Source organism: Lynx canadensis, chromosome B3 (genome assembly GCF_007474595.2).
Source record: "Lynx canadensis isolate LIC74 chromosome B3, mLynCan4.pri.v2, whole genome shotgun sequence".
Classification (NCBI taxonomy): domain Eukaryota; kingdom Metazoa; phylum Chordata; class Mammalia; order Carnivora; family Felidae; genus Lynx; species Lynx canadensis.
In genome coordinates, this window is record NC_044308.2 from 73,488,519 (window position 1) to 73,509,884 (window position 21,366).

At 45.0% G+C, this 21,366-nt stretch overlaps 1 protein-coding gene across 3 annotated transcripts; it reads right to left on the bottom strand.

Annotated features, from left to right (window-relative positions):
• Nucleotides 1-59: 59 nt before the first annotated feature.
• CB3H14orf93 (chromosome B3 C14orf93 homolog) lies at nt 60-21,050 on the bottom strand. 3 transcript variants are annotated; one of them, XM_030318697.1, is made up of 7 exons: nt 20,973-21,050; nt 8,565-9,611; nt 6,056-6,376; nt 2,673-2,734; nt 2,344-2,447; nt 1,054-1,166; nt 60-802 (listed from the first exon to the last, which is right to left on the bottom strand). In XM_030318697.1, the coding sequence occupies exons 2-7, from the start codon at nt 9,162-9,164 to the stop codon at nt 383-385; spliced, it is 1,620 nt and encodes a 539-aa protein (XP_030174557.1). In that variant the 5' UTR covers nt 9,165-9,611; nt 20,973-21,050; the 3' UTR covers nt 60-382. The 3 variants fall into 3 exon arrangements, with proteins under 3 accessions (XP_030174557.1, XP_030174559.1, XP_030174560.1); XM_030318699.1 differs by lacking the exon at nt 20,973-21,050 and having other exon boundaries at nt 8,565-9,325; nt 9,464-10,422; XM_030318700.1 differs by lacking the exons at nt 6,056-6,376; nt 20,973-21,050 and having other exon boundaries at nt 8,565-10,422.
• Between the last annotated feature and the right edge of the window lie 316 nt (nt 21,051-21,366).

The following is a 21,366-nucleotide window of genomic DNA, read 5'->3' on the forward strand; positions in this document are numbered from 1 at the left end:
GGGCTGCTTCCCCAGAGCTTTGAGTGAAACCAGAAAAAAAACCAACTCAGAGACTGGGGCAGATGTCAAGAAGGCCTCATGTTTCTTAGACCCATCCTTCTCCTTTTTTTCAGCTCAGGCTCCCCGAGGCACTATTTATGCTTAGAAATAAGCATTTTCTGGCTTGCCATTCACAGTGGGGGGCGGTTTTCCCCCTTCTAGATAAGTCTTTATCCCAGCACAGCTGCTGGCTTCCACTTCCATTGGGGACTGTGTTAAGAAGAGAGACAGATTTGCTTTCTCAGACTGCAGAGGACATCTTGTTATTCTGGGAAGCCCCGCGGCCATCCATTTCTGGGACATGGGGAGTGGCAGAAGCCAGAGTTATTCTTGGTTATAGATTTCATTCATCCTTTTCCACTTTGATTTCAATGAAGGAGTTCAAGTCAGGACAACAGGTTTTGTGGGGTTGGTCAAAAGATGGGGAGACAGGTCCATTCTCATCACCTCCCTCATCTTCCTCTTCTTGGAAATTAGGATTATAAAGTTCTGGTGGAAGGAGCTGGGCCTCAGCAGAAGGTAATCGGTCTGAGGGGGGTCCATACACACGGTTGGCTTTTGTGCCATGCTTAGAGTTGGCATCCAGGTGGTAGCAGAGTTCCGTGAGGCGCTGGGCCCGGAAACGGGGAGGCCGGGCCACCCAGACACCTGGCTCATTAAGACTGTCCTCTTCGTCTGACATCAGCTCTTCTGTCACATCCTTCCATAGGCGTTGGTCCTCAGGTCCAAAATGCCTCATGATGCTGGATCGGTTGGCAAAAAGCTAAGGTAGGAGCCCAGGATAGAGATTAGGAAGAGAGACAGACTAAGGATTAGATTTGGGGAGAGGAGTTCGGGTAGGAAAGCTGTGTAAAATCTGTGCCTGAGAGAACCTAGCCCCCCTCCCTCCTCCTCTACCTGCTAACATTCCTGGCTCTCAACCCTATTCTCAGATGCCAGGTCCTCTGGCCCTTCCCACTGCAGCTCAGTAGGGTTTAGCATTTAGCATCTTGAAAGGAAGGCCTAGAAACCTACCCGGTATCTGCGACTTCGAAGCTTCTTCTCCTCTTTTTCCTTCAGGCCTTTAAAGGGGTTCAGGGAATTGCGGTACTCACGCCTCTTAGTAAGGAAGTAGGCTACACAGGCTCCTGGGAGGAGGGAGAAGGGAGGGGGCAGAGAGCAGGGTCCTCTGAACCAGGTCCTCAGCCCTTTTTTCTGCCCTAACACTGTTGGCTGGGAAGGTGAGGGTCCCTCTAGATGGTGGGCTTTCTCACAGACCCATCAGCAGGTATTTACTCCTCTTTGGTTTAGCTCTCTCTGCTCACCTCCATGTCCAGCACTGACTCCACCCATATCTCCCCCTGGGAACACAAGTCCAAGCTTCTGTAACTCCCTCCCTGGCCCTTGACTCAATTAAACCCACTCCCATTCTACTCTGCTGGTAGTAGATTCAAGTGCTTTTTCAACAGCAGCTTTCTAAATGCTTCAGGGTTAGCTACAAGCAAAAAACAGAAGAGTAAGGAAAGTAGAAAACCCAGGACATAATATTTAGGGACAAAAGGGCAGGCCTGGGGCGCCTGGGTGGCTTAGTCGGTTGAGCGTCAGACTCTTGATCTCAGCTCAGGTCATGATCTCAAGGTTCTGTCGGTGAGTTCAAGCCCTTTGTTGGGCTCTGCACTGACACGTGGAGCCTGCTTGGGATTCTCTCTCTCCCTCTCTCTCTGCCCCTCCCTCACTTGAGTGAGCGCGCACATCTTAAACTAAATAAATAAACTTAAAAAAACAGAAAGGGCAGGCCTGGATTCTGACTTCCTTTTCTTTTTTTTTTTTTTACTTTTTTTTTTAACCTTTATTTATTTTTGAGACAGAGAGAGACAGAGCATGAATGGGGGAGGGTCAGAGAGAGGGAGACACAAAATCTGAAACAGGCTCCAGGCTCTGAGCTGTCAGCACAGAGCCCGACGCGGGGCTCGAACTCACGGACCGCGAGATCATGACCTGAGCCGAAGTCGGTTGCCTAACCGACTGAGCCACCCAGGCGCCCCCTGACTTCCTTTTCATAACACCCTAGATTCAGGCCCTGCAGAAACATCATGCACGCTGGTTTCAGCCCTTTCCTTTTCCCATTTTCAGTTCAAGCGGGGCAGGGGAATAAAAAAGCAATTAGAAACCATTCTGTGAAGAAGATGTGAGAATAGCCCCAAAATTTTATTTTAAGTCCACTCTTTTGAAAACCACCCAAATCATCTCCATTATGCCTCTACTCTGAACAAGAACAGTGAGTGGAAAAAGGATGAGATGGGAGTTAATTCAGTTTTTTCTCACCTTTCAGCTCCTTATCAGTGTAATTGTGGGGACTGGTCACCAGCTCCTGCTTGAGCTTTTCCAGAAGGAACTTCACTACTGAAATATTCCAAGAGGACTTGATGCTGCCACAAAGATCATGAACAAGGCAGTCAGCATTTTGAAAGCCAGAAAAACAGAGATTCCTGGCATGAATCAACTGTGTGGTAAATGCCCTCACGGCCAAGGGCAGGATGCAAGGGGCAATGGTGAGAGCAAAGCCTTAGCCTCATTGTTACACTGGAACAGCCCTCTAGTTCCCTCTCCTTGGCAGAGTACCTTATGATTGTTTTCCCTCAAGGGGATCGTACCTTTCAGACCCATTGAATCTCTTGTCGTTGGTGATGTGGTTATGCACATTGTGGACCAATTTCTAGGTGAAAAAACAAACACAGATTCAAGCTGAGAGTGTATATGATGGAACCCTCCTCTGTTCCCTAGGCATTGTCTCTATGGGGTTCTCTGCCCGAATCCTTCCCATAGTCTGGGCACCATTTCTGATGACACTCTTTCTTAGCCAGAGAGCCTATCCAAGTCAGTACTTCTAATGTCCCCCCTTTTTTGGTCCTTTTCATTTAATTTGTATGGAGGCTCTAGGATCATCCCTGGTCTTACTTTTCTGTTCCTGGGGAATATGATCAGTAGAGCAAAAGGTCTCAGACATTTTCACAAACATACTCCTTACAAATAGCCAGGAGAGAGCAAATATACACCAAGACTACTGCAAGTGGACATTTCTTGAGGCCCCCTATTCTTGCAAATTTTAAAGTTTTCTTTACAATATATCTATATATTTTTAATCTAAAAATGTCTTCCAATCTTTTAGTACAATTGATGACCCAGGAAAATGCCCTAGGTGTATATATCCTTTTGCACATTACCACAAGTCCCAGGGGTATACACACCATGGTCTGAAAAACACAAACCTAAAATAACAGAAATGTGAAATGCAAAGGACCTTGGAGACTCTATCACCCAACCTCCCTTTCACATCATCGAACAGGCTTTCAGCTTTGCTTACACACCTTTAATAATGGGTTCTCACTAGTTTTTTGGGCCAGCTTATTTTACTGTTGAACATCTCTAATTGTTAAAAAGTTTTGCCTTAGACTCCAAAATCTGACCAGTTTTGCCTATAACGGCACCTAACATCTTTGAAGACAGGTCTCATGTACTCCCCAAATCTTCTCCTATTCAGTCTAAATATCCCCAAGTCCTTCAGCCATTCCTCATGACAGTTTCCAAACAGACTCTTCATGAAACCATCAGGCTCTCTGGCTTGCCAGTGTCCCTTGGACAACATGGCACTGGGAACTGAATCTAATCCATCAGCTGGGACCTGGCCAAAGGGAGCATTACTTCCCTGAATGGAACTCTACATTTCTAGGAATGAAACCCAAGATGGTGTTACCTTTCTTAGCAACCCCACCCCTATTCCCAATGTCACAGGGTTCATTCCCTGTGAGCTGTCAACTCAAGTCTACTTTTCACATGGATTCCTATCTCTGCCATTCTACAACTGCTTTGCTTTTTTAACTTTGATGCAGAATTTTACATTTCTTCCTATTAGATTTAGTTTTGCTGTTTCTGATTATATTTTTTATCTCAAGCTCCCTCAGTCAGTGGAAATTCCCAGTCCCAAACCGATGGACCCATATACTGATCTCAAGACCTCAGTTTCAATTAAGAAATCCCCATTTACCCTTCTGCTTCTATGACTGACTAACCATATCAATTTAGGAAATTTTTATGGTTAGGGTCTCTACTCTATAAAAAAGGCCTGTAATTAAACTAGCTTCTCATATTTTATATATTTTATCTCTTAGAAGTCCCAACTTAAGGAATCACAAGAGGTGGGCAAATGCTTCAAAAAAATTTGAAAGTGTTGCAAAAAAAAGGAAAAAAGGGGAGTTGCACAGCTTCCAATTCAAGTGGCTTGGAAGAGATCAGCTGATAAAAATCAAACCAGGCTTGAAGTGGAAAGGGAAAATACTCCGAGACAATAATAAGTGTTAAGACTGTAAAGGCAGCTGGCTCACCTACCTCCTGAGTGAGCTAAAAATAAATATATTCCCCAATGGGTAGCTGGGATTTGCAGCATTCCAAGAAGTCAGTGGTTCCGGTTTGGTCCTTTTGGATCCCTAGCAGTGACCCACAGCAGCCTGAGTGGATTGGAGAGATGCCTCCTTGATTCCTTCCCAGAGCTAAAGGCTGGAAGACTGAAGGCCTGCGGCTAGCCCTCTCCCTCTAAACCACATTTTAAACCTTCCTCTGTGATGGGCAGCAAAATTCCCTGACCAGTCCTCCAGGGCCTTTTCAAGTAATGTAACAGAGAGCATGGGGAGTGAGCATACTCTCCTCCAAGGTCCTCAGTTTCACCAGGCTCTCCAAAGGGCAGGTGGGAGCCAGCCCTCCACACCGACCTCTCGCTGGAGGCAGTAGGCTGGAGAGGAATGGAAGTGGTCGGAAACCCTAATTTTATGCAAATTGTAATTATCATACATTTATTCATGATTTAAACACTATGCTTGAAATGCATTTCTAGGTATATATGCCTCCATTTCTATCACTGGAAGCAAGAGATTCATGACAGAAAAACTAAACCCTATTCGTGATAAGTGAGATATCCCTGAACATGACCAAAATTTTAAATGAAGTCTGGAAAAAAAGATAATAAAATAAAATAAAACGAAGGTTAGAAACCAGTTGATTCGGATTATGAACGGTGTCTTCCTTCCCAGGGATGAAAAGAATCCCTCGGTGTAAAAACAAATCAAGTGAAAGGGAGAGTAAGAGTCAGGAGCCCTTAGGAAAGGGAAAAAGAAGAAAGAAGTAATGCAGATGAAGGTGTGCGCGTAACCGGCTGTCTTCAACCTTTACTAAGACTGTGACAGGAGGAAAGGGGCTGTGCTGTGAGATTTCTTCGGATGGGTGTGAATGATGAGCTCCCCTCCTAATCAGAACTCTCCAGTTACTCTATCAGCCATAAGCCAGAGAAAGGAAATGGCTTATAGTCCATATGAACACGATCTAGCTAAGGAACACCCCCGTGGTTATCAGAAAGATGTTCTGGGGCACAGAGTTGATCCACAGGACAATGGTTACCTTAGAACAGGGTTTCTCAACCTTGGCACTATGGACATTTTAGGTCGAATAATTTTCGGGGGCTGCCCTGTGCACTGCAGGATGCTTAGTGATGTTCCTAAGGCTCCAAGCCACTCCAAGTTTCAGGCAAAACTGGTTCAACCCGGTACCTTCCCTGCCAAGATCCCCTTGGATCACTAGACTGTCCAAACCTTCATAACTGAGCTGAGTCTCTAGTGGTCCTCTGCATCCTTGGGGTTTGGGACCACCTCAGGATACCTTGGCCTTTCTGCCAATGGGTCCCTTGCTGCTTACCCTGAACACTGGTAAATGGCAGGCTGTTTCCAGTGCTAGGGAGGAGGTGTGATATAATTCCCTTCTCTTTAAACAGAAGATTTCAATCTATTTGGCAAAGCCTTAAAAAAATTCCATGATTAGCAGGGGGACTGCCTGTCCCTAGGGCTATGGACCAGTCTGTCTCCTTCTTGCCCCTCCCTCTCCAGTATGATACAGGACACCACTCAATCAATATGGGAAGTTTAAAATCAACCCACACTTCATTCTTATCTCTCCAGACTGAAGAAAAATTTATAGAATTGAGCTCACTCACGGAGAGTACCAGATCCCGCTTGCGCCTGGAGTTCTTCTGCCCACTCCCTCTGGTCCTGCATGGGGAAGCAGTAAACCCTAGAGAGTGTCTCAGCTCCCCTGTTCCCCCAGGACCTGACTCTTCCAAGGCACCGTCCAGCGCAGCTGCAGCACTGAGCATGTCCTCAGGGCGGGGCGGTGGCAGCTTGGTTCCATTTTCTGGCCCTGTCTCTGAGGTTGCCCGCTGGATAGCCAGTTGTGTGGCTGGTGAGAGTTGCTTGGCATAAGCAGGGACCAGCACCCGCTGTACTGCACCCTCAGAGGCCACATAATCATCCACCAGCTAAGAACATAAAAAAGAATAGCCTATTAGCCATCCAGGCTTAGGGGAACCCGGTCACCCATCATTCTTTGGCCAAGGATAATGAGAGAGTGGAAAGCAGGGGGAATCCAAGACAGTCTTTAATGGCCAATAACTTGTTTCTCTGGTACTCCTATGGGGGTGTTGGCAAATATTTCTGGGATACCCAGGGCCTCTCATGTTGAATTGTTACCATAGGACTGATTATAAGGACAAGGCTTGTTTCTGACACTCTGTTTGTGAGGAATCCTCTATGATTTGCTCTTGGGTATAAGAACCGTAGCCAGGCAAGTATTTTGTCTAAAAGGCACTGGGGGAGGAAGTGATGACAAGAAAGGAACACCGAGCAAGAAAAGAAACAAGAAAATAAAATGATAACAAAAGGGAGAAATAGGAGAAAATGGGAGCAAAGACGGGAGCTATAAAGTCAGAAATTTCTAGAGAGGCTGGCACCAACTGTCCCCCACCTCCCACCCCATTCCCTTTGCACCACCTGTCTGTGCCCTCACTTGATCCTGCCCTGGCTGCATCCAACCGTCGCTGCCCTGACATCTACTTGCTGCCTGTGCCCTCACTCAAGGACACACAGGGCAGGGAAAGGAAGGAGGGAGGAAGGAGACTGAGGGAAGAAAGGAGGGGGGATTTCTGCAGCCAAGAAAACAAAACAGTGAAAGTGGGGGGGGGGGTGGGAAACACAGAAAGAAGCGGGGGAGGAGGCTGAGATTTATAGACCTGTGAGCTGCTTTCTGCGCTGTGAAATCTAATTCCGTCCTGTCGGCTTGGAAGCCTTCCCTGCCTGACAGAACCACAGCTCAGGGCATCGCCTGGCCTGGTACCTGGTGCCTCCTGCCTCCTCCCACCTCCCTGCAGCCCCAAACCCCCCCTTGAGTTCTGGCTGGGCAGAGGGAGGCATGAGGCAGTGACCACCACCCACCCGCATGGCTAAGCCTTCAGGGAGCAGTGACCAGCTGTAGCGTGACACTGGAGGGGGACATGGGGCTTCTACATTCGTTTCTCAGATCCAGCAGATGGGCTGGGAGTTTCCTCCCTCCCATCTCCCCTGTGTGCTCTGATCCTTTTCTCTTTCCTGGGTGTCAGGGCCTTGTCACGTGCTGGAGGAGGAAAGAGAGGGCAGGGCGGGAGCATGGGGGAGGAGGGTTGCCAGACCTCCCACTGTCTCTCAAGTGGCGACACATCTGTTACTTTCCCATCTCTATGATCTCTGTAGTTGCTCCATCTCCTTTTCATACTTCCGTGTGCCACGCTCCGCAGTTTTTACTCTACTCAGCCAGGGTTTGCCTGCTCAGATGGCCCTGAGCAGTAAAGAAACTGAAATAGCACAAGGTGCTTCTGTGTCTTTTCCTGCGCACGAAATAGGTGCACTTGCTCCCCTGGTTCTCCCTACATGCCATTCTCTTCCGAGGAGCTCTCGACGACAACTGTCTGTCCGCTTCTTGTCCTCCTGTTACTCCCTCCCCTCTGCCTCCCTCCCACCTTCCCTCACATTCTGTGGCACGCATATATTCTCTTTCCATTTAGATATACCTTTCCTCTCTGCTCGGTTCACTTTTTCTCCTTCCTCAACCCTTCATTTCCACCTGCCTCCTTCCCTCCCTACACCTGTCTTGTGTCCTTTGTCCTCTCCGTCTCTCCTTCCTTCCCTCTCCTCCCTCTCTGTCCCCCTCTGTCCCTCTCCTCTCCAGCTCTCCCTTCCTCTCCACCTCTGCATCTCCCCCCTCCACATTCCCATCTCTCTCTGTACTGAATTCCTCTTGGCAAGCAGAGGGCCCATGATAAAATATGAATGAGCCGTCTGTGCACGGCAGGCCTTCTCGCCAGGAGAGGCAGAGCCCCTGGAGCAGCTGAGCCAGCTGTGGAGGAGAAGGTGGCACACAGAGCTCCTGAGAGGGAGGGAAGGGCACGACCATCACCACGCACACCAGCAATGACCTGCCGAAGAGGTTGAGGTTCAGAAGAAAACAGATGAGTGCCGACTATCCCTGCCGGCTAAGGAGACTTGGTGCTGTCCTGTTTTAGCACAAGTAAAACCAAAAAAAAGGTTTGCAGCTGGAAAGAAACTAGAGGGAGGGGGAAGGAGGAGAGAAAGGCCAGGAGAAGCAGTCAGGAGCTACCACACGACACTGGCGTCCTGCTCTGAGGCCATACTCACGGGATTGAGCATCGGGGCCGCCTCGCTGGCAGCCAGGGTGCATCCGGGGAGCCGCGTGTCTCTCTGGCCGGCCGGGAAGCCCAAAGGCCCGGGACCCACAGCGGACGCGGCTCCCACCTGCCACAGCTCCTCAATCACCACCTGCATGCCGCTGCCCACGCTGTCACACTCCTCCTCTGCGGCAGATGCGGCCTTGCAGGCTTCCCCGGGGCTCTCTTTGAGAGGCCCAGCCTCCTCGGGTGGGGAGCCCTGGGCCCTGCTGTCCCCATCTTCCTCAGGGGCAGAGGCTTTCCCCTGCCTCAGCTCACCCACCTCCTCCTGGAGACATTTTAGTAATTCGTTGTTGGCCCTGGCGAGCCCCAGAGCAGCCTCAGCCAGGCCCACTGCCTTCTCCACGCGCTGGTAGATAATATGAAGGAGCTGCTCTGAACTCTGAACTGCCAGGCCATGTCCGGTCACTGTGATAGGGGTGCTGGGAGGAGGGTTCCCGCCCTGAGAGCTTGTGCTGCCCCCACTAGTCTCGCTCTTACAGGCGCAGCAGCAACATCTGGCCTCACTGCCACCAGGAGGGGAGAAGAGAATGGTGGCACTGAAGGACATGGTTGACCGCAGCGGGAACAACTTCGGTCACACTGCCGGACTGCTCCAAAAGGCGTCCCCAGTCACTGGACTCCAGTCGGTAGGAAGCTCTGGCCTCTTTGCATTCACTTTCCTTTGTCATGGAGGGTGACCAGAGGAGCCTGGGCACCAGGCGGTGGATTCTGTGAAGGAGGAGCAGGCAAGCCGTGAGGGAGCACACAGTCCATGGCTACCTGTCCTCGGCCTGGGGAGGAGAGATGCCTTCTTCTACCTGCAGATCCTGTGCTCTCCTAGCACAACTCGCTGGGTGTCCCACTCACCCGTGGCCAAAAGCGTGGTGCCTACACAGGCCTTCCTGATGAACAGAGTTTCATGGAGTAGAAGGCATTCTTCCTGCACCCAAGCATGGAACCCGCCACCACTCCGACCTAAGGAACAGAGCAGGGACTCAAAAGGACCCACAAGATTCTGGAAAGATTAGAAGATTAAGGAAGAAAATGCAGATCTGTCTTCTCCTCACTATCTTTGCCCTAATAACAGTCATTGCATTTTGTCTCCTTGACATCATTCCTGAAGGAGTTCAGAACACTCCTTGCAGGTTATCTCATTCACACAGCAGCTCTAGGAAACACATATTACCCCAGGTCCACAGAAGAGACATGTAGAGAAGTGATATATCTTTTCAAGGTCATAGGGAGACAGCAGAATCCAGTTATTGCTACTTTCAATCTAGCATTTATTTTTTTTTTAACTGAGACCACTTTTTGTTGACATAAAGAATCATGATTCTACCCTCTCTATAATTTTCTTACAGATGCATTCAGAGTAAGACTCCTAAATAAGGAATATGCCGATCACTGCAGCCCTCAACGTGTCACCAACCCCACACTATTATATCCCTGATGCTTTGGGGATGGGGCAGGGAAAGGAAGGGAAAAGCTGGATCAGAGAATCAAGCTGTGGTGACCTGGGGCTGCACAGCCCCCTTGCTCTCACGCTTGTGCATCTGGGTCTCCAGCCTCTGAAAAGAAGTCCAGCTGTTCTGAATCCTACAGCTGGTAGCCCAGAGAAATCACCTCCTGGGCTCCTCACCTCCACTTCTCAAGCTCCTTGAGGGAGCGGCAAAGCTCAACAGGCACAAAGCTCAACAGGCACGTTTACATAGCTAAGCCACTTTGCCCACATGACCAGCCCCATTAAAGAAGAAACCAGAGGGGCACCTGGGTGGCTCAGTCAGTTAGGCGTCCGACTTCAGCTCAGGTCATGATCTCGCAGTCCGTGAGTTCAAGCCCCGTGTCAGGCTCTGGGCTGATGGCTCAGAGCCTAGAGCCTGCTTCCGATTCTGTGTCTCCCTCTCTCTCTGCCCCTCCACTGTTCATGCTCTGTCTCTCTCTGTCTCAAAAATAAATAAAACGTTAAAAATAAAAAAAAAAAGAAGAAACCAGAAAACCAATGATAAGCCAAAGTGCCTTACTTTTGAATCACCCTAGTTAAGCAACTAAACCATTCGAGAAGAAAAAGAAGAAAAGGTGTGGGAGGGTTGGATTGTACCACCGAGAACACTCCAAGGAACTTCAAATTGTCTTTTCTAAATACTTGATTATAGAAAAAAGAATCCTTCTTCCTGAAGCTCCCTAAGTGACAAAGTCTTGAGTATGTTTATAATTTGCACAAGAGATACATTTCCATCTTACCCTTTAAATTATATCATAACATCACAATTAAAAAAAGAGGCGGTTAAGAAAATTTTCTATATATTGAGATTTGGGGGCTTTTTTCTGCATCAGCAATCTCATTTCAGAAACAGGTAATATCAGTGCCTCTGAGGTACTAAAACGTAAATCTCACAATGCATTTTAATTACATTTGGTTATTAAAGAATAGTCTTTAATTTGCTCTTTCCACCTTATATATCGAAAAAACGGTTTCCGTGCCAGGTATTCGCTTTTTGTAAGAACTGAACTCAAATCCATTTGCAGCTTCTCTGTCATTAGAGTCACCGGAAGGCACAGCTAAATCTAAAACTAAAGGTTAGAGGAAAGCACTAAGCAATTCTTATGTCAACTTATGGATGTGTCATTTATGTATCCTTTCTCTTCTTAAATAAGGGACTTTACTGTTCTCGCAGGGTCCTTAACCAACATTATGCAAGGAGTTTAATGTGAAACGTGGCTGTTGTGAGAAAAAGACAGTTATGTAGAGGATAACATACAGATAGTGGCCAGTTGGGTTCAGCATTTGTGAAATCAGAAACTAAGATGCATCAGGTTGGGATACTGGGTAGGTACCCCTTCTGGTACCAAATTGACAACAACCACATTCTTACCCAGAACACTTACTCTTTCTTGCAAGAGGCCTTTACCCCTGACACTGTTGTGCCTGCCTTGAGCCCTTCCCTCCACCTCAACTGGTCTTCTTCCCCAAACAGCACAGAACTGGAAGTAAAAAATATATATATTTGGGGTTCTCATCCTGCTGCACTACTTAGCAGCTGTGTGAAATTGGGCAAATTATTCCCTTTTTTGAGCCCCAGTGTTCTCATCTCTGCCTACTTTGAGAGTTTTTGTGATGACTATACATAATGTATGTAAGGCACCTACAGAGTGCTGGCATATGGTCAGTGCTCCACAAATAGCAGCTGAATGATATTATGATTGTTCCTGAAATATTTTGTGTTCCCATCCTGGACCCCCATCCTGATTTTCCAATCTCAAAAAAAAAAAAAAAATGCTGTGGCTTGGAATGGAACTTGGATGATTTTTCCCCTACATTTCCCCCCCTAAATTTAATAATAAATTTCTAAGAAACAATAAATTCAAGTCTACAAAGATGCATGTAAACATACTAAACCTTCTATGATATACATTAGAAAGGTAATTAAGAAAACAGAGTATTTGCAATTTACTTACTCTCATGAGCTGGCTTTAGACTAAGGGTAATATTCAATTCTGCCAGCTTTTAATGATAAATATTATTTTCATATTTGTGTTGACATAAAAAAATCATGATTCTACCCTCTCTCTAATTTTGTTCCTCAACTTATTTCTGCTTTTCTCCTTTGTGTATTACCTAACTATGTCCGCTTTAGAATGTCACATTCAGAGCAACAAATAGGTATTTTTTTAAATTAACCTGTCTATATAAACCTGGTACAGTGCAGTGCAGCACAATGGGTATTCAAATACAGTAAAACCTTGTATTGTGAGTAACTTGTTCTGCGAGTGTTCTTCAAGATGAGCAAACATTTCTAATAAATTTTAACTTGATAAAGGAGTGATGTCTTGCAATACGAGTAGTATGTGACACTAAAAGTCACATAATTACAGCTAAGCCAGTGGTTCTTGAAATTCCCTTTAATATAGAAGTGCTTTGGATTATAAGCATGTTTCCAGAATGAATTATGATCACAAACCAAGGTTTTATTTTACCTCTTTTTTAGTTTCTATGGACATTCCTACTGACTTCATTTCCGTGGCTCCCCTAGCCACTTAAGCTCAAAGACAGTGAAATGAAAAGGATAAGGAAAGAGGGGCATCTGGGTGGCTCAGTCAGTTAAGCATCCAAATCTTGATTTCAGCTCAGGTCATGATCTGATGGTTCATGAGTTCGAGCTCATGTTGGGCTCTGTGCTGATGGTGCCTCCTTCTCTCCCTGCCCCTCCCCTACTTGTGCTCTCTCTCTCTCTCTCTCAAAATAAATAAATAAAACTTAAAAAAAAAAAAAAAAAGGACCAGGAAAGAAATAAGGGCCATCAGGTAATAAAAGAATCTTTCACATTATAATATTTACTAACCGGATAACAACTTAAATGTTGGATAAGTTGGATTAAAAGCAAAACAAACACTAATTCGTTAGTTACATATATCCCCATTAGAGAAAAAGAACATGTTAGAAAAAAACAAAGTTGTTTCTAAAAACTCTCAGTATGCAAGGCCATGCTGAAGGATGAGTCACCAAAATGGATTGCCACCTCTAAGTACTCAAATGAAGGGAAGACAAAGTCCTTACATGCAAGGAGATTACAGCATATGTGAGAATGAAATGTTCAAAGGACAAAACAAAATACATACAAGTGCCTAAAAATATGGTGCAGACAAAAATCCTTAATTAGTTCAAAATAATGGAAAGATGAACAGAATGAAATCATGAGGAAGGGGTCTTACAGAGGAAAAACCTCCAACAGGGCAATGTATAGAATGAACAGGGAGGGTGGTAAGACGATATAAGAGATGAGAGAAAAAACAAACATTACAGGAATAAACAGGGTACATGTGTGAGGTCAGAGTAAAGGGGCTTATATAGAAAGGTACGGAACACTGATCCAGGATTTTGAAAAACAAGTTAAGGAAATTCTTAGAGTAGGGGTCAGCAAAACTTTTTCTGTAAAGGACCAGACAGTAAGTAATATTGGCTTTGCAAGTCACGTGGTTGCTATCACAACTACTCAACCCTGCCACTGTAGCACAAAGCAGCCACAGGAAATACATAAACAATGAGCACAACTATGTTCCAATAAAACTTTATTTATGGACAAAGAAATGTCATAAAATATTATATTTAATTAAAAAATGTAAAAGCCATTCTTAGCTCATGGGTCATACAAAAACAGATGGTAGGCCAGAAATGTCCTATGTATGGGCTGTAGTTTGCTGACCCCTGTCTTAGACACCTAAAGTGGAAGAGTTAGAGATTAGGAGACTGTTTAATCCTGAAGTGAGGTGAGAATGAGGATTGTGGATATGAAGGTTCAACATCCTGGAGGAAGATCTGATAATATTTCTTTACTAGACAACTTCAAGATTATCAATCTGAGAGTCAGAAGATGGTACATTGACAGATGATAGAAATGAGGATGCTGAGAGGAGGTACCATCATGTTAAAGAAGACGTGTATTTTTATTGATTGATTGATTGTTTTTTAGGGAGCTCTACACCCAACTTGGGGCTGGAACTCATGAGTCAAGAGTCACATAATCTACCAACTGAGCCAGCCAGGCACCCCAGATGAGTGTTTACTTAACAAGTTAAATTTCAAACTGATAGCAACATCTTTATTTTTTTAATATTTATTTTTGAGAGAGAGGAAGAGACAGAGCATGGACAGGGGAGGAGCAGAGAGATAGGAAGACAGAATCAGAAGCAGGTTCCAGGCCCCGAGCTACCAGCACAGAGCCCGATGTGGGGCTCAAACCCACAAGCCATGAGATCGTGACCTGAGCTGAAGTTGGACGCTCAACTGACTGAGCCATCCAGGCGCCCCAGCAACATCTTTAAATGTATGTCCTGATAGCAACTGACTAGGACTGGAAAACAAAACAAAACAAAACAAAACAAAACAAAACAACAAGAGGAAGGTCAGAGCTGGGATGCAGATTTAGAATCTTTGCAGGAGGGAAGTAGCTAAACCTGAGAAAGTGAATGCACTCTCCAAGAAGTAAAGATAAAGTGTGAAATGCAAAGGCCAAGGACAGCGCTTCAAGCCAATTTGTGGAAGAGGCTTCATTAAAAGAGAAGTATGGTCAGTGAGGTGGGAGAAAAAGAGTGTTATGAAAGCCAAAGTAGAAAGAATGTCAAGAAAGTGGATCTAATCCACTGTGACAGGTGCAGCAGAATGGCTAAAAAAGATGAAAATTAGGGAGATATATTTTATTTGTCTGTGATGGTCACTGGTGATGACCAGAAAGGTAAATCCTGTAATGAAAGTAAAACTATGCAATAGATTAAAGAGGAATGATGGAGAGAAAATGGAAGCAAGACATGAAATCAAGTCTTCTAGAATTTAGTTATGAAAGGAAGGAAGGAAATAGGAAGTCAGAAGGGGCCCTAGAGCTTTGGTATATTTACAAAGCAGAAAGAAAAAGGCCAGTGATTTTTCTGACATTAGCCATAGCAACATTTTTCTAGACATGTCTCCTGAGGCAGCGGAAACAAAAGCAAAAATAAACCATTGGGACTGCATCAAAACAAAGACTCTTGATTTTGGCTCAGGTCATGATCTCACAGTTTGTGTCTTTGAATCCCGCATTGGGGTCTGTGCTGACAGCCCGGGGCCTGCTTGGGATTCTTTCCTTCTCTCTCTCCCTGCCCTTCCCCAGCTTGTTCTTTCTCTCTCCTTTTCTCTCTCTCTCTCTCTATCTCTCTCTCAAAATAAAGACAAACTTAAAAAATAAAAGAAAGAAAAATTTTAAAAAAGGGTGGTTGTGGTTCCTGGCTGGCTCAGTCGATAGAGTATGTGACTTGATCTCAGGGGTCGTGATTTCAAGTCCCAGGTTGGGTGTGGAGCCTACTTAAAAAAAAAAAAAGACTTAAAAGAAAGTAAAAGCCCATGAAAAAGTAAAGGATGAAGCTATTAGAAAATAATTAAATTTTCTTTTGGGAAGGCTCTTCCCAATGTAAGAAAGAAGAAAGGGTAACTGTTGCCTGAGACTGCAGAGAAGAAAAAACGGATACAGAGCAAAGATTCGTTGAGGTGGAGAGAGGAAGACAAAGATACACAACTGAGACTCTCTTTTTTACTTAGAGGCAGATTTTTCTTGGCATGAATAATTCAAATTGATAACAGAACTTTATTATAAACAGTGTTATATTATCTGTTGTTACAACCTGTTAAATCCTTTTCTAACACTCCCAGACTAACATAATTAATTATTCTTGCTTTTTTCCAACACTGGCTTATGGTTCTAGAGCCCATTTAACTCTGCCAACACTATTAAGGAACAAAAAATTTATTCTGATATCTTTATTATATTTCTCAAAATGTATAACTGTTTAATTCAATAACCCATGAAGCAATCCATGAAGTGCTTGGCAAAGCAATGGTTAACTGTAGTAAATTATCTGGGCAGTGTCTGTACCATCATTATTAAACATTTTAATACTGTCAACTTTTGCAATTTCAGACTGCTAATTTATTTTATCATTTTTGCAATGTTTATTTATTTTAAGTGAAAGAGAGCACACGTGCATGGCAGGAATGGGCAGAGAGAGAATTCCAAAGAGGCTGTTCGCTGTCAGCAAGGAGCTGGACTAGGGGTTTGATCTCAGGAACCATGAGACCATGACCTGAGCTGAAATCAAAAGTCAGACCCTTAACCAACTGAGCCACCCAGGCACACCTCAGATTGCTAATTTATCTTAAAGCCAAGAATTCATATTTTTGTTCAAGAGAGGAAAAAAAGGAATAAACTAAGGTTGACCACCACAGAAAAACATACAGACCTTTTACAAAATGCTATCAACTTTTAGAAGTGAGTTTTAAGAAAAAGATTTTTAAGGGAATCTGGCTGGCTCAGTCCATAGAGCATGCAACTCTTGATTTAGGGGTTGTAGGTTTGGGCCCCCACAGTGGGTACAGAACTTACTTTAAAAAGATAAAAGTTAAAAAAGAAAGAAAGAAAAAGATCTATAATCTTTTGATGAGTTGCCAACACAAAGTAACAACAGTTGTCAAACTTAAGTTTGCATAAAATATATGTTTGAGGTTCATTCCGTATTTGTCTAATTTTAATACATGTGAAAGGAGCCCAGAAAGTGCATTTTTCAATAATTCTGATATTTTCTTCATAAATATTTAGATAAAAAAGAAAGAAAAGTCATCTTCTTCAGACAGATGAGACTGTCTGAGGCTGTCTCAGGGTGAGACTGTCCATAATCTTAACTACCCCTTTCCTCCCAAGTCACATGTATTTTTGTTAGAACTAAATATATCATACTCTTGGCAGCTCCCTTGCTTGCTTTCAACCCATTCTGAGCTTGAATTTTCTGCATGACTGAGTTCGCCTCCAAACTATGAAAAATAAAAGTTTCCTTTTAATAGATGTCTATGATATGGTATCACTCTAATGATATATGTCTTTATAATGGGCCCTTGACTCATTCAGGGTCACGCTAGCAACGGAACTCCTTAAATGTGATTACGGAAAGCACAGCAATGCATACCATAATTTTCATTTTAAGAAATAAAAAAAGGAAAACGGCCACTTAAAGCTCCTGCTGTGCTGGTCAGCCCTGCTCCTCCACTTGGAGGTGCAATATGGCTCACCTGTTGGAAGGTACTCTCAGAACCTATTTCTTTCTTTTCTTTTAATGTTTACTTATTTTTGAGAGAGAGTGAGAGTGGGAGAGGGGCATACAGAGAGGGGGAGAGAGGATCTGAAGCAGGCTCTGTGCTGACAGCAGCCAGCCAGATGGAGGGGGGTGGGGGGGACTGGAACACAGGAACCATGAGGTCATGACCTGAGCCAAAGTCTTACACTTACAACTGACTGAGCCACCCAGGCGTCCCTCAGAACTTATTTCTATCAAAAAAGAGCTCTTTTATCACACAAGAGCAGAGAAACAAATACCATAAAATATTACTTTCCTATGTTTTGAAAGACTGACCCATCTCACGATCTGCAGACTATCTAAAACCTCATTTTCAGGGATTAAAAAAACAAGAGATGTAGACCTAGGGGGAGAATGAGATCCTAAGAAAAGGATTTCATTCGCCTGAAATTTTCATGTACACTTGTATAGTGGTACAAGGGTTTTTAGCCTAGTGTAGCGGTCTTTTTCATTTACATTTGTTAAAATGTAACTTGGTAAGATTAAAATCCTGGTTTAAGATTTTCCGAGAAATGTGCCTGACATAAAGGGCAAGTCCTGCATTGCTGGATCAAGTGAAAAATGAACCACCAGCTCCTAAAGCTATATCATGTGCCCTGTGAGCCCTCGATAAATGTTAGTTGATTAAATATTACTCAGAGATGACAAGGTGGGCACCAGAGACAGAAGAACCATTTCCGAAGGGAGCGTGGTTCAGCTACAAGCAGGACGACCGGCAGCGACGCAGGAGGAACAGAGCTCGAGCACAGCCCTCGAGGCCGCAGGGATCATGGCGACTCGCCACTGAGCCCAACCTCAGAGAATACCCAGGGGGTTCCGGGGAATGGGGTGTAGCGGCAAATAACTGAGTGGCCCAAGGCGCTGGGATCTCGCCGCCTCACCGTGGGTACACTACGTGGCTACAAAAGCTCTGAGGACTCGGTCTGGGAACAGCCCGGAAGTTCCTGCGGCGGTCCTGCTCTGGCAGCCCTACAGGTGTTCCATCACGGGTGTTCCACCGCGTGTGCCGCGCGCCACCGCGGCCAGCTGACTCAGCTACAACTACACGAGCTCGCGGGCTGGGGAGAGAGACCGCGGCGCCGGCCCGTGTACCCGGCCAGCGCGCGCACGCGGCGAGGCACCGCCCCGCCTGTCCTCTGGCTCCCGGTGATTGGCGATTGAACGACGAAGGAGCAGGGCCAGGGACGTTATTGGTTGCATTCCACAATCACTCAACGAGCCAGGGAGGGGAGGGGCCTCTTCAGGGCGGGACACCACTGCTAGGCTCTTTCAGGGCCGTTAGGCGCCATCTTTAGCTTGTTTTGTTTTGTTTACTCGGTTCTGTCCTCTGCTGCTTACAAGGCTGCGTGTACACGATTATAAACTCAGTGGCCACAAAAAGGTCTCATACATTTGGTGGTGGAAAGCTTTTAATTCCTGTCGGCCTTGGTTACAGACCTTTCAGTTCCCACTAGCAAGGGGGCAGTTCTCCTTAGTTCAAAGTTTTCATCTCTACGAACCCCAAAGTCAACTGAGTTCAGCTGTGCTTTGGTAGGAAGGCCAAGCCAACGATATATTCGTAGGACTCAACGCAGGGACCTTGGACATGAACCTAGGTTCCTAGTAAAAATCAAATGGCTTAGCAAGTGTACTGCTCTACAAGAGCTCTCTCACTAGAAGTTAAAAAGTGATGCCCTGCAGTGATGTGAAAAAGAATTAGAAAGAGCAAAGCTCCATTAAAATTCCCAGAACCGCGGCCATCACAAAATCACCGTAATCTGATTAGATTTCAGAGATACGCATGCAGGTCTAAACTTGTGGAATGATCCGTATTTGAGGCAGTATTTATTAAGTACTGATCTGACTTGCATTGTTAGTTAATAAAAATACAGCCAGTACAGGTAAGTAACCTAGAATGCCCACAGAGGGCGACTTTCATTATGAATTTCAAGACTTGTACAAATAATTTTAAAGCTGTTGTTGAGGCGTCCCAAATGCTACTTGACACTGAGTAGGACGTTAGCTGAGGAATAGAACTGTGTTACCATCACCATACAGAGGCTCTGTTGTAATGAAATTTGAACTCTACAGTAGATCCTTTTATATCCCGGTTGCTACTTCACTGGTGACATTCCAGTTTCTCCCTCATCACCCCATATACTTCCTATGCTTTCACTCCAATCTGCGAATGCAGATTTTAATATATTTTCCGTATAACTCCTAATAGAAGACACTGGTTCTGTAACAGAATGAAGGGAGAATATGGCTCATATAACAGGAGGTCCTGCTCTAAGCTTGTTTTGTCCTCATGCTTATCCTTTTCTGTGACTCTTCCACTCGGGGAGAAGGCTTCCCATTCCAAAAATGCAACATGATAACCAAAATGCATTTCTTATCCCTCCTTTGTATTATTTTTCTTTGCCTCCTCTGGCCCCTCCCCCATCACAACCATCATGAACAGTTTTTGAGAATTGGACTTGACTGGATTATTTTCCTGACACTTTGCCAGCTGTGGAGCTTTTCAAACAAATCCCAACCTATAAACGACCATTTTTGTCAAAAAGCCAAGGGAGACCTTCCCTTCAGAACACACCAACGAAACCACACATAAAGGCCAAAATATACACAGCTGTACATTTATGAACGTGAGACAATAAAAAGCAAAACCACTTAGGCAAAACAATCACTAAAGAAGGCTTTGAACCACAGATTCAATAAATTGCCTACCCTCATTTGCCACATGGACTATATACTCCCTGGCAATTATTTAATTATTCACTGATACTTTAGAAGAGTAGTAGAAAAATACAGTAAATGCACATAAAATGAAAGTGCCTAAGTGTGCTAAGAACAGGATTTCTTCTAAACTCTAATTTGCACAGGAAATCCTGTTTTAATCACTTTTGGGAACACAACAGAAAAAAAAATCACATCCTAAGGGCTACTTTGCACACATAAAACCAAAGGTAATCTTTTTTTGAAAACAAAATCTGATACGGCACATATACACACACTGTACATATACACAAAGCACAAAACCCCAAGATAAATCTTTATGATATCATTTGCTCACACACACACACACACACACACACACACACACACACACACATACACTGTCTTCATGAAAATGTAAGACACATTTGTAAGAAGGGCTTTGCCCACCTCCCCAGGGAAATGAGTGTCTCAATTATAATATCCAAACATTTTTAACCTATTGGCCTTGGACAATTGCCACATTCAAGCCACTTGGTTTTGATTCTGGGGGAGGGTGTGTAAAACGCACGCAAACAGCTTTGTAAGAGAGTCTCAAATCTCCGCTTCTTTCGACGTTGCCCTTGACGTTGCCCGTGGCAGAAATTTACATTATCCCTTCAGCCCGCCTAAAAAGAAGAAGACGAAGAAGAAAGAAAGAAATCTATACTTCCCAAGCGTCTAATTTTTTTTAAATCCCTCGACCATAAAAATTTACCAGTTTTCTTTTATGATAACAAAAAGAAAAAAAATCTCTACAAATTTGGCTGTTAACAGTTGTACACGGCCATCCTGCTTCTCAACTTCTTGGTATATTTAAAACCTTGACCAGGAAAAAGAAAGAGGAAGAGAGACAGAAAAAGAAATGGGGGAAAGCGCAAATTCCCCTTAGCAACAGTTTCCTCACCCCAGCACTGCCACAGATCTCTATTTTTAAAAATTTTGAAAACACACACAAGATTAAGGAGGAAAAAAAATGGAAAAAGGATACCCGAAGGTCGTATGGCTCTTTGTATTCGTGTGTGTGCAAAAAGGAGGACTCGCGGCGCCCGAGCCGGTAAGCTCCGCCCCTCCCCGGACGCCCTCCCGGATTGGTCGCCGCCGGCGGCGGGGCGCCCCGCCCGCGAGCACACGCGCCGCGCCCCGGGCCGGGTCCCCAGGGGGCCCCTGAGGGCAGCCCGACCCCCGACCCAGACCCCCTGCCATCTGGACCCTAGCGGTTGGCTGGCATCTATCCTTTTCCCCGCCTCTGTCCCTTTCCTTTCACTTTCTAACCCTCCTCACCCTTTCCCACCGTCCTTTCTCAGCGAAACGAGGCCCTCGGCATCAATATGAGTAACAGTCCAGTGAGCGAGCTCCTTCGGACATTGCTAAACTTGGTTAGC

Coding starts and splice junctions, on each gene's coding strand:
- CB3H14orf93 (XM_030318697.1), bottom strand. CDS start 9,164: ATGTCCTTCAGTGCCACCATTCTCTTCTCCCCTCCTGGTGGCAGTGAG. Junction 1,167..2,343: donor CACTGATAAGGAGCTGAAAG/GTGAGAAAAAAC, acceptor CCCTCCTCCCAG/GAGCCTGTGTAGCCTACTTC. Junction 803..1,053: donor TTCGAAGTCGCAGATACCGG/GTAGGTTTCTAG, acceptor CTCCTACCTTAG/CTTTTTGCCAACCGATCCAG.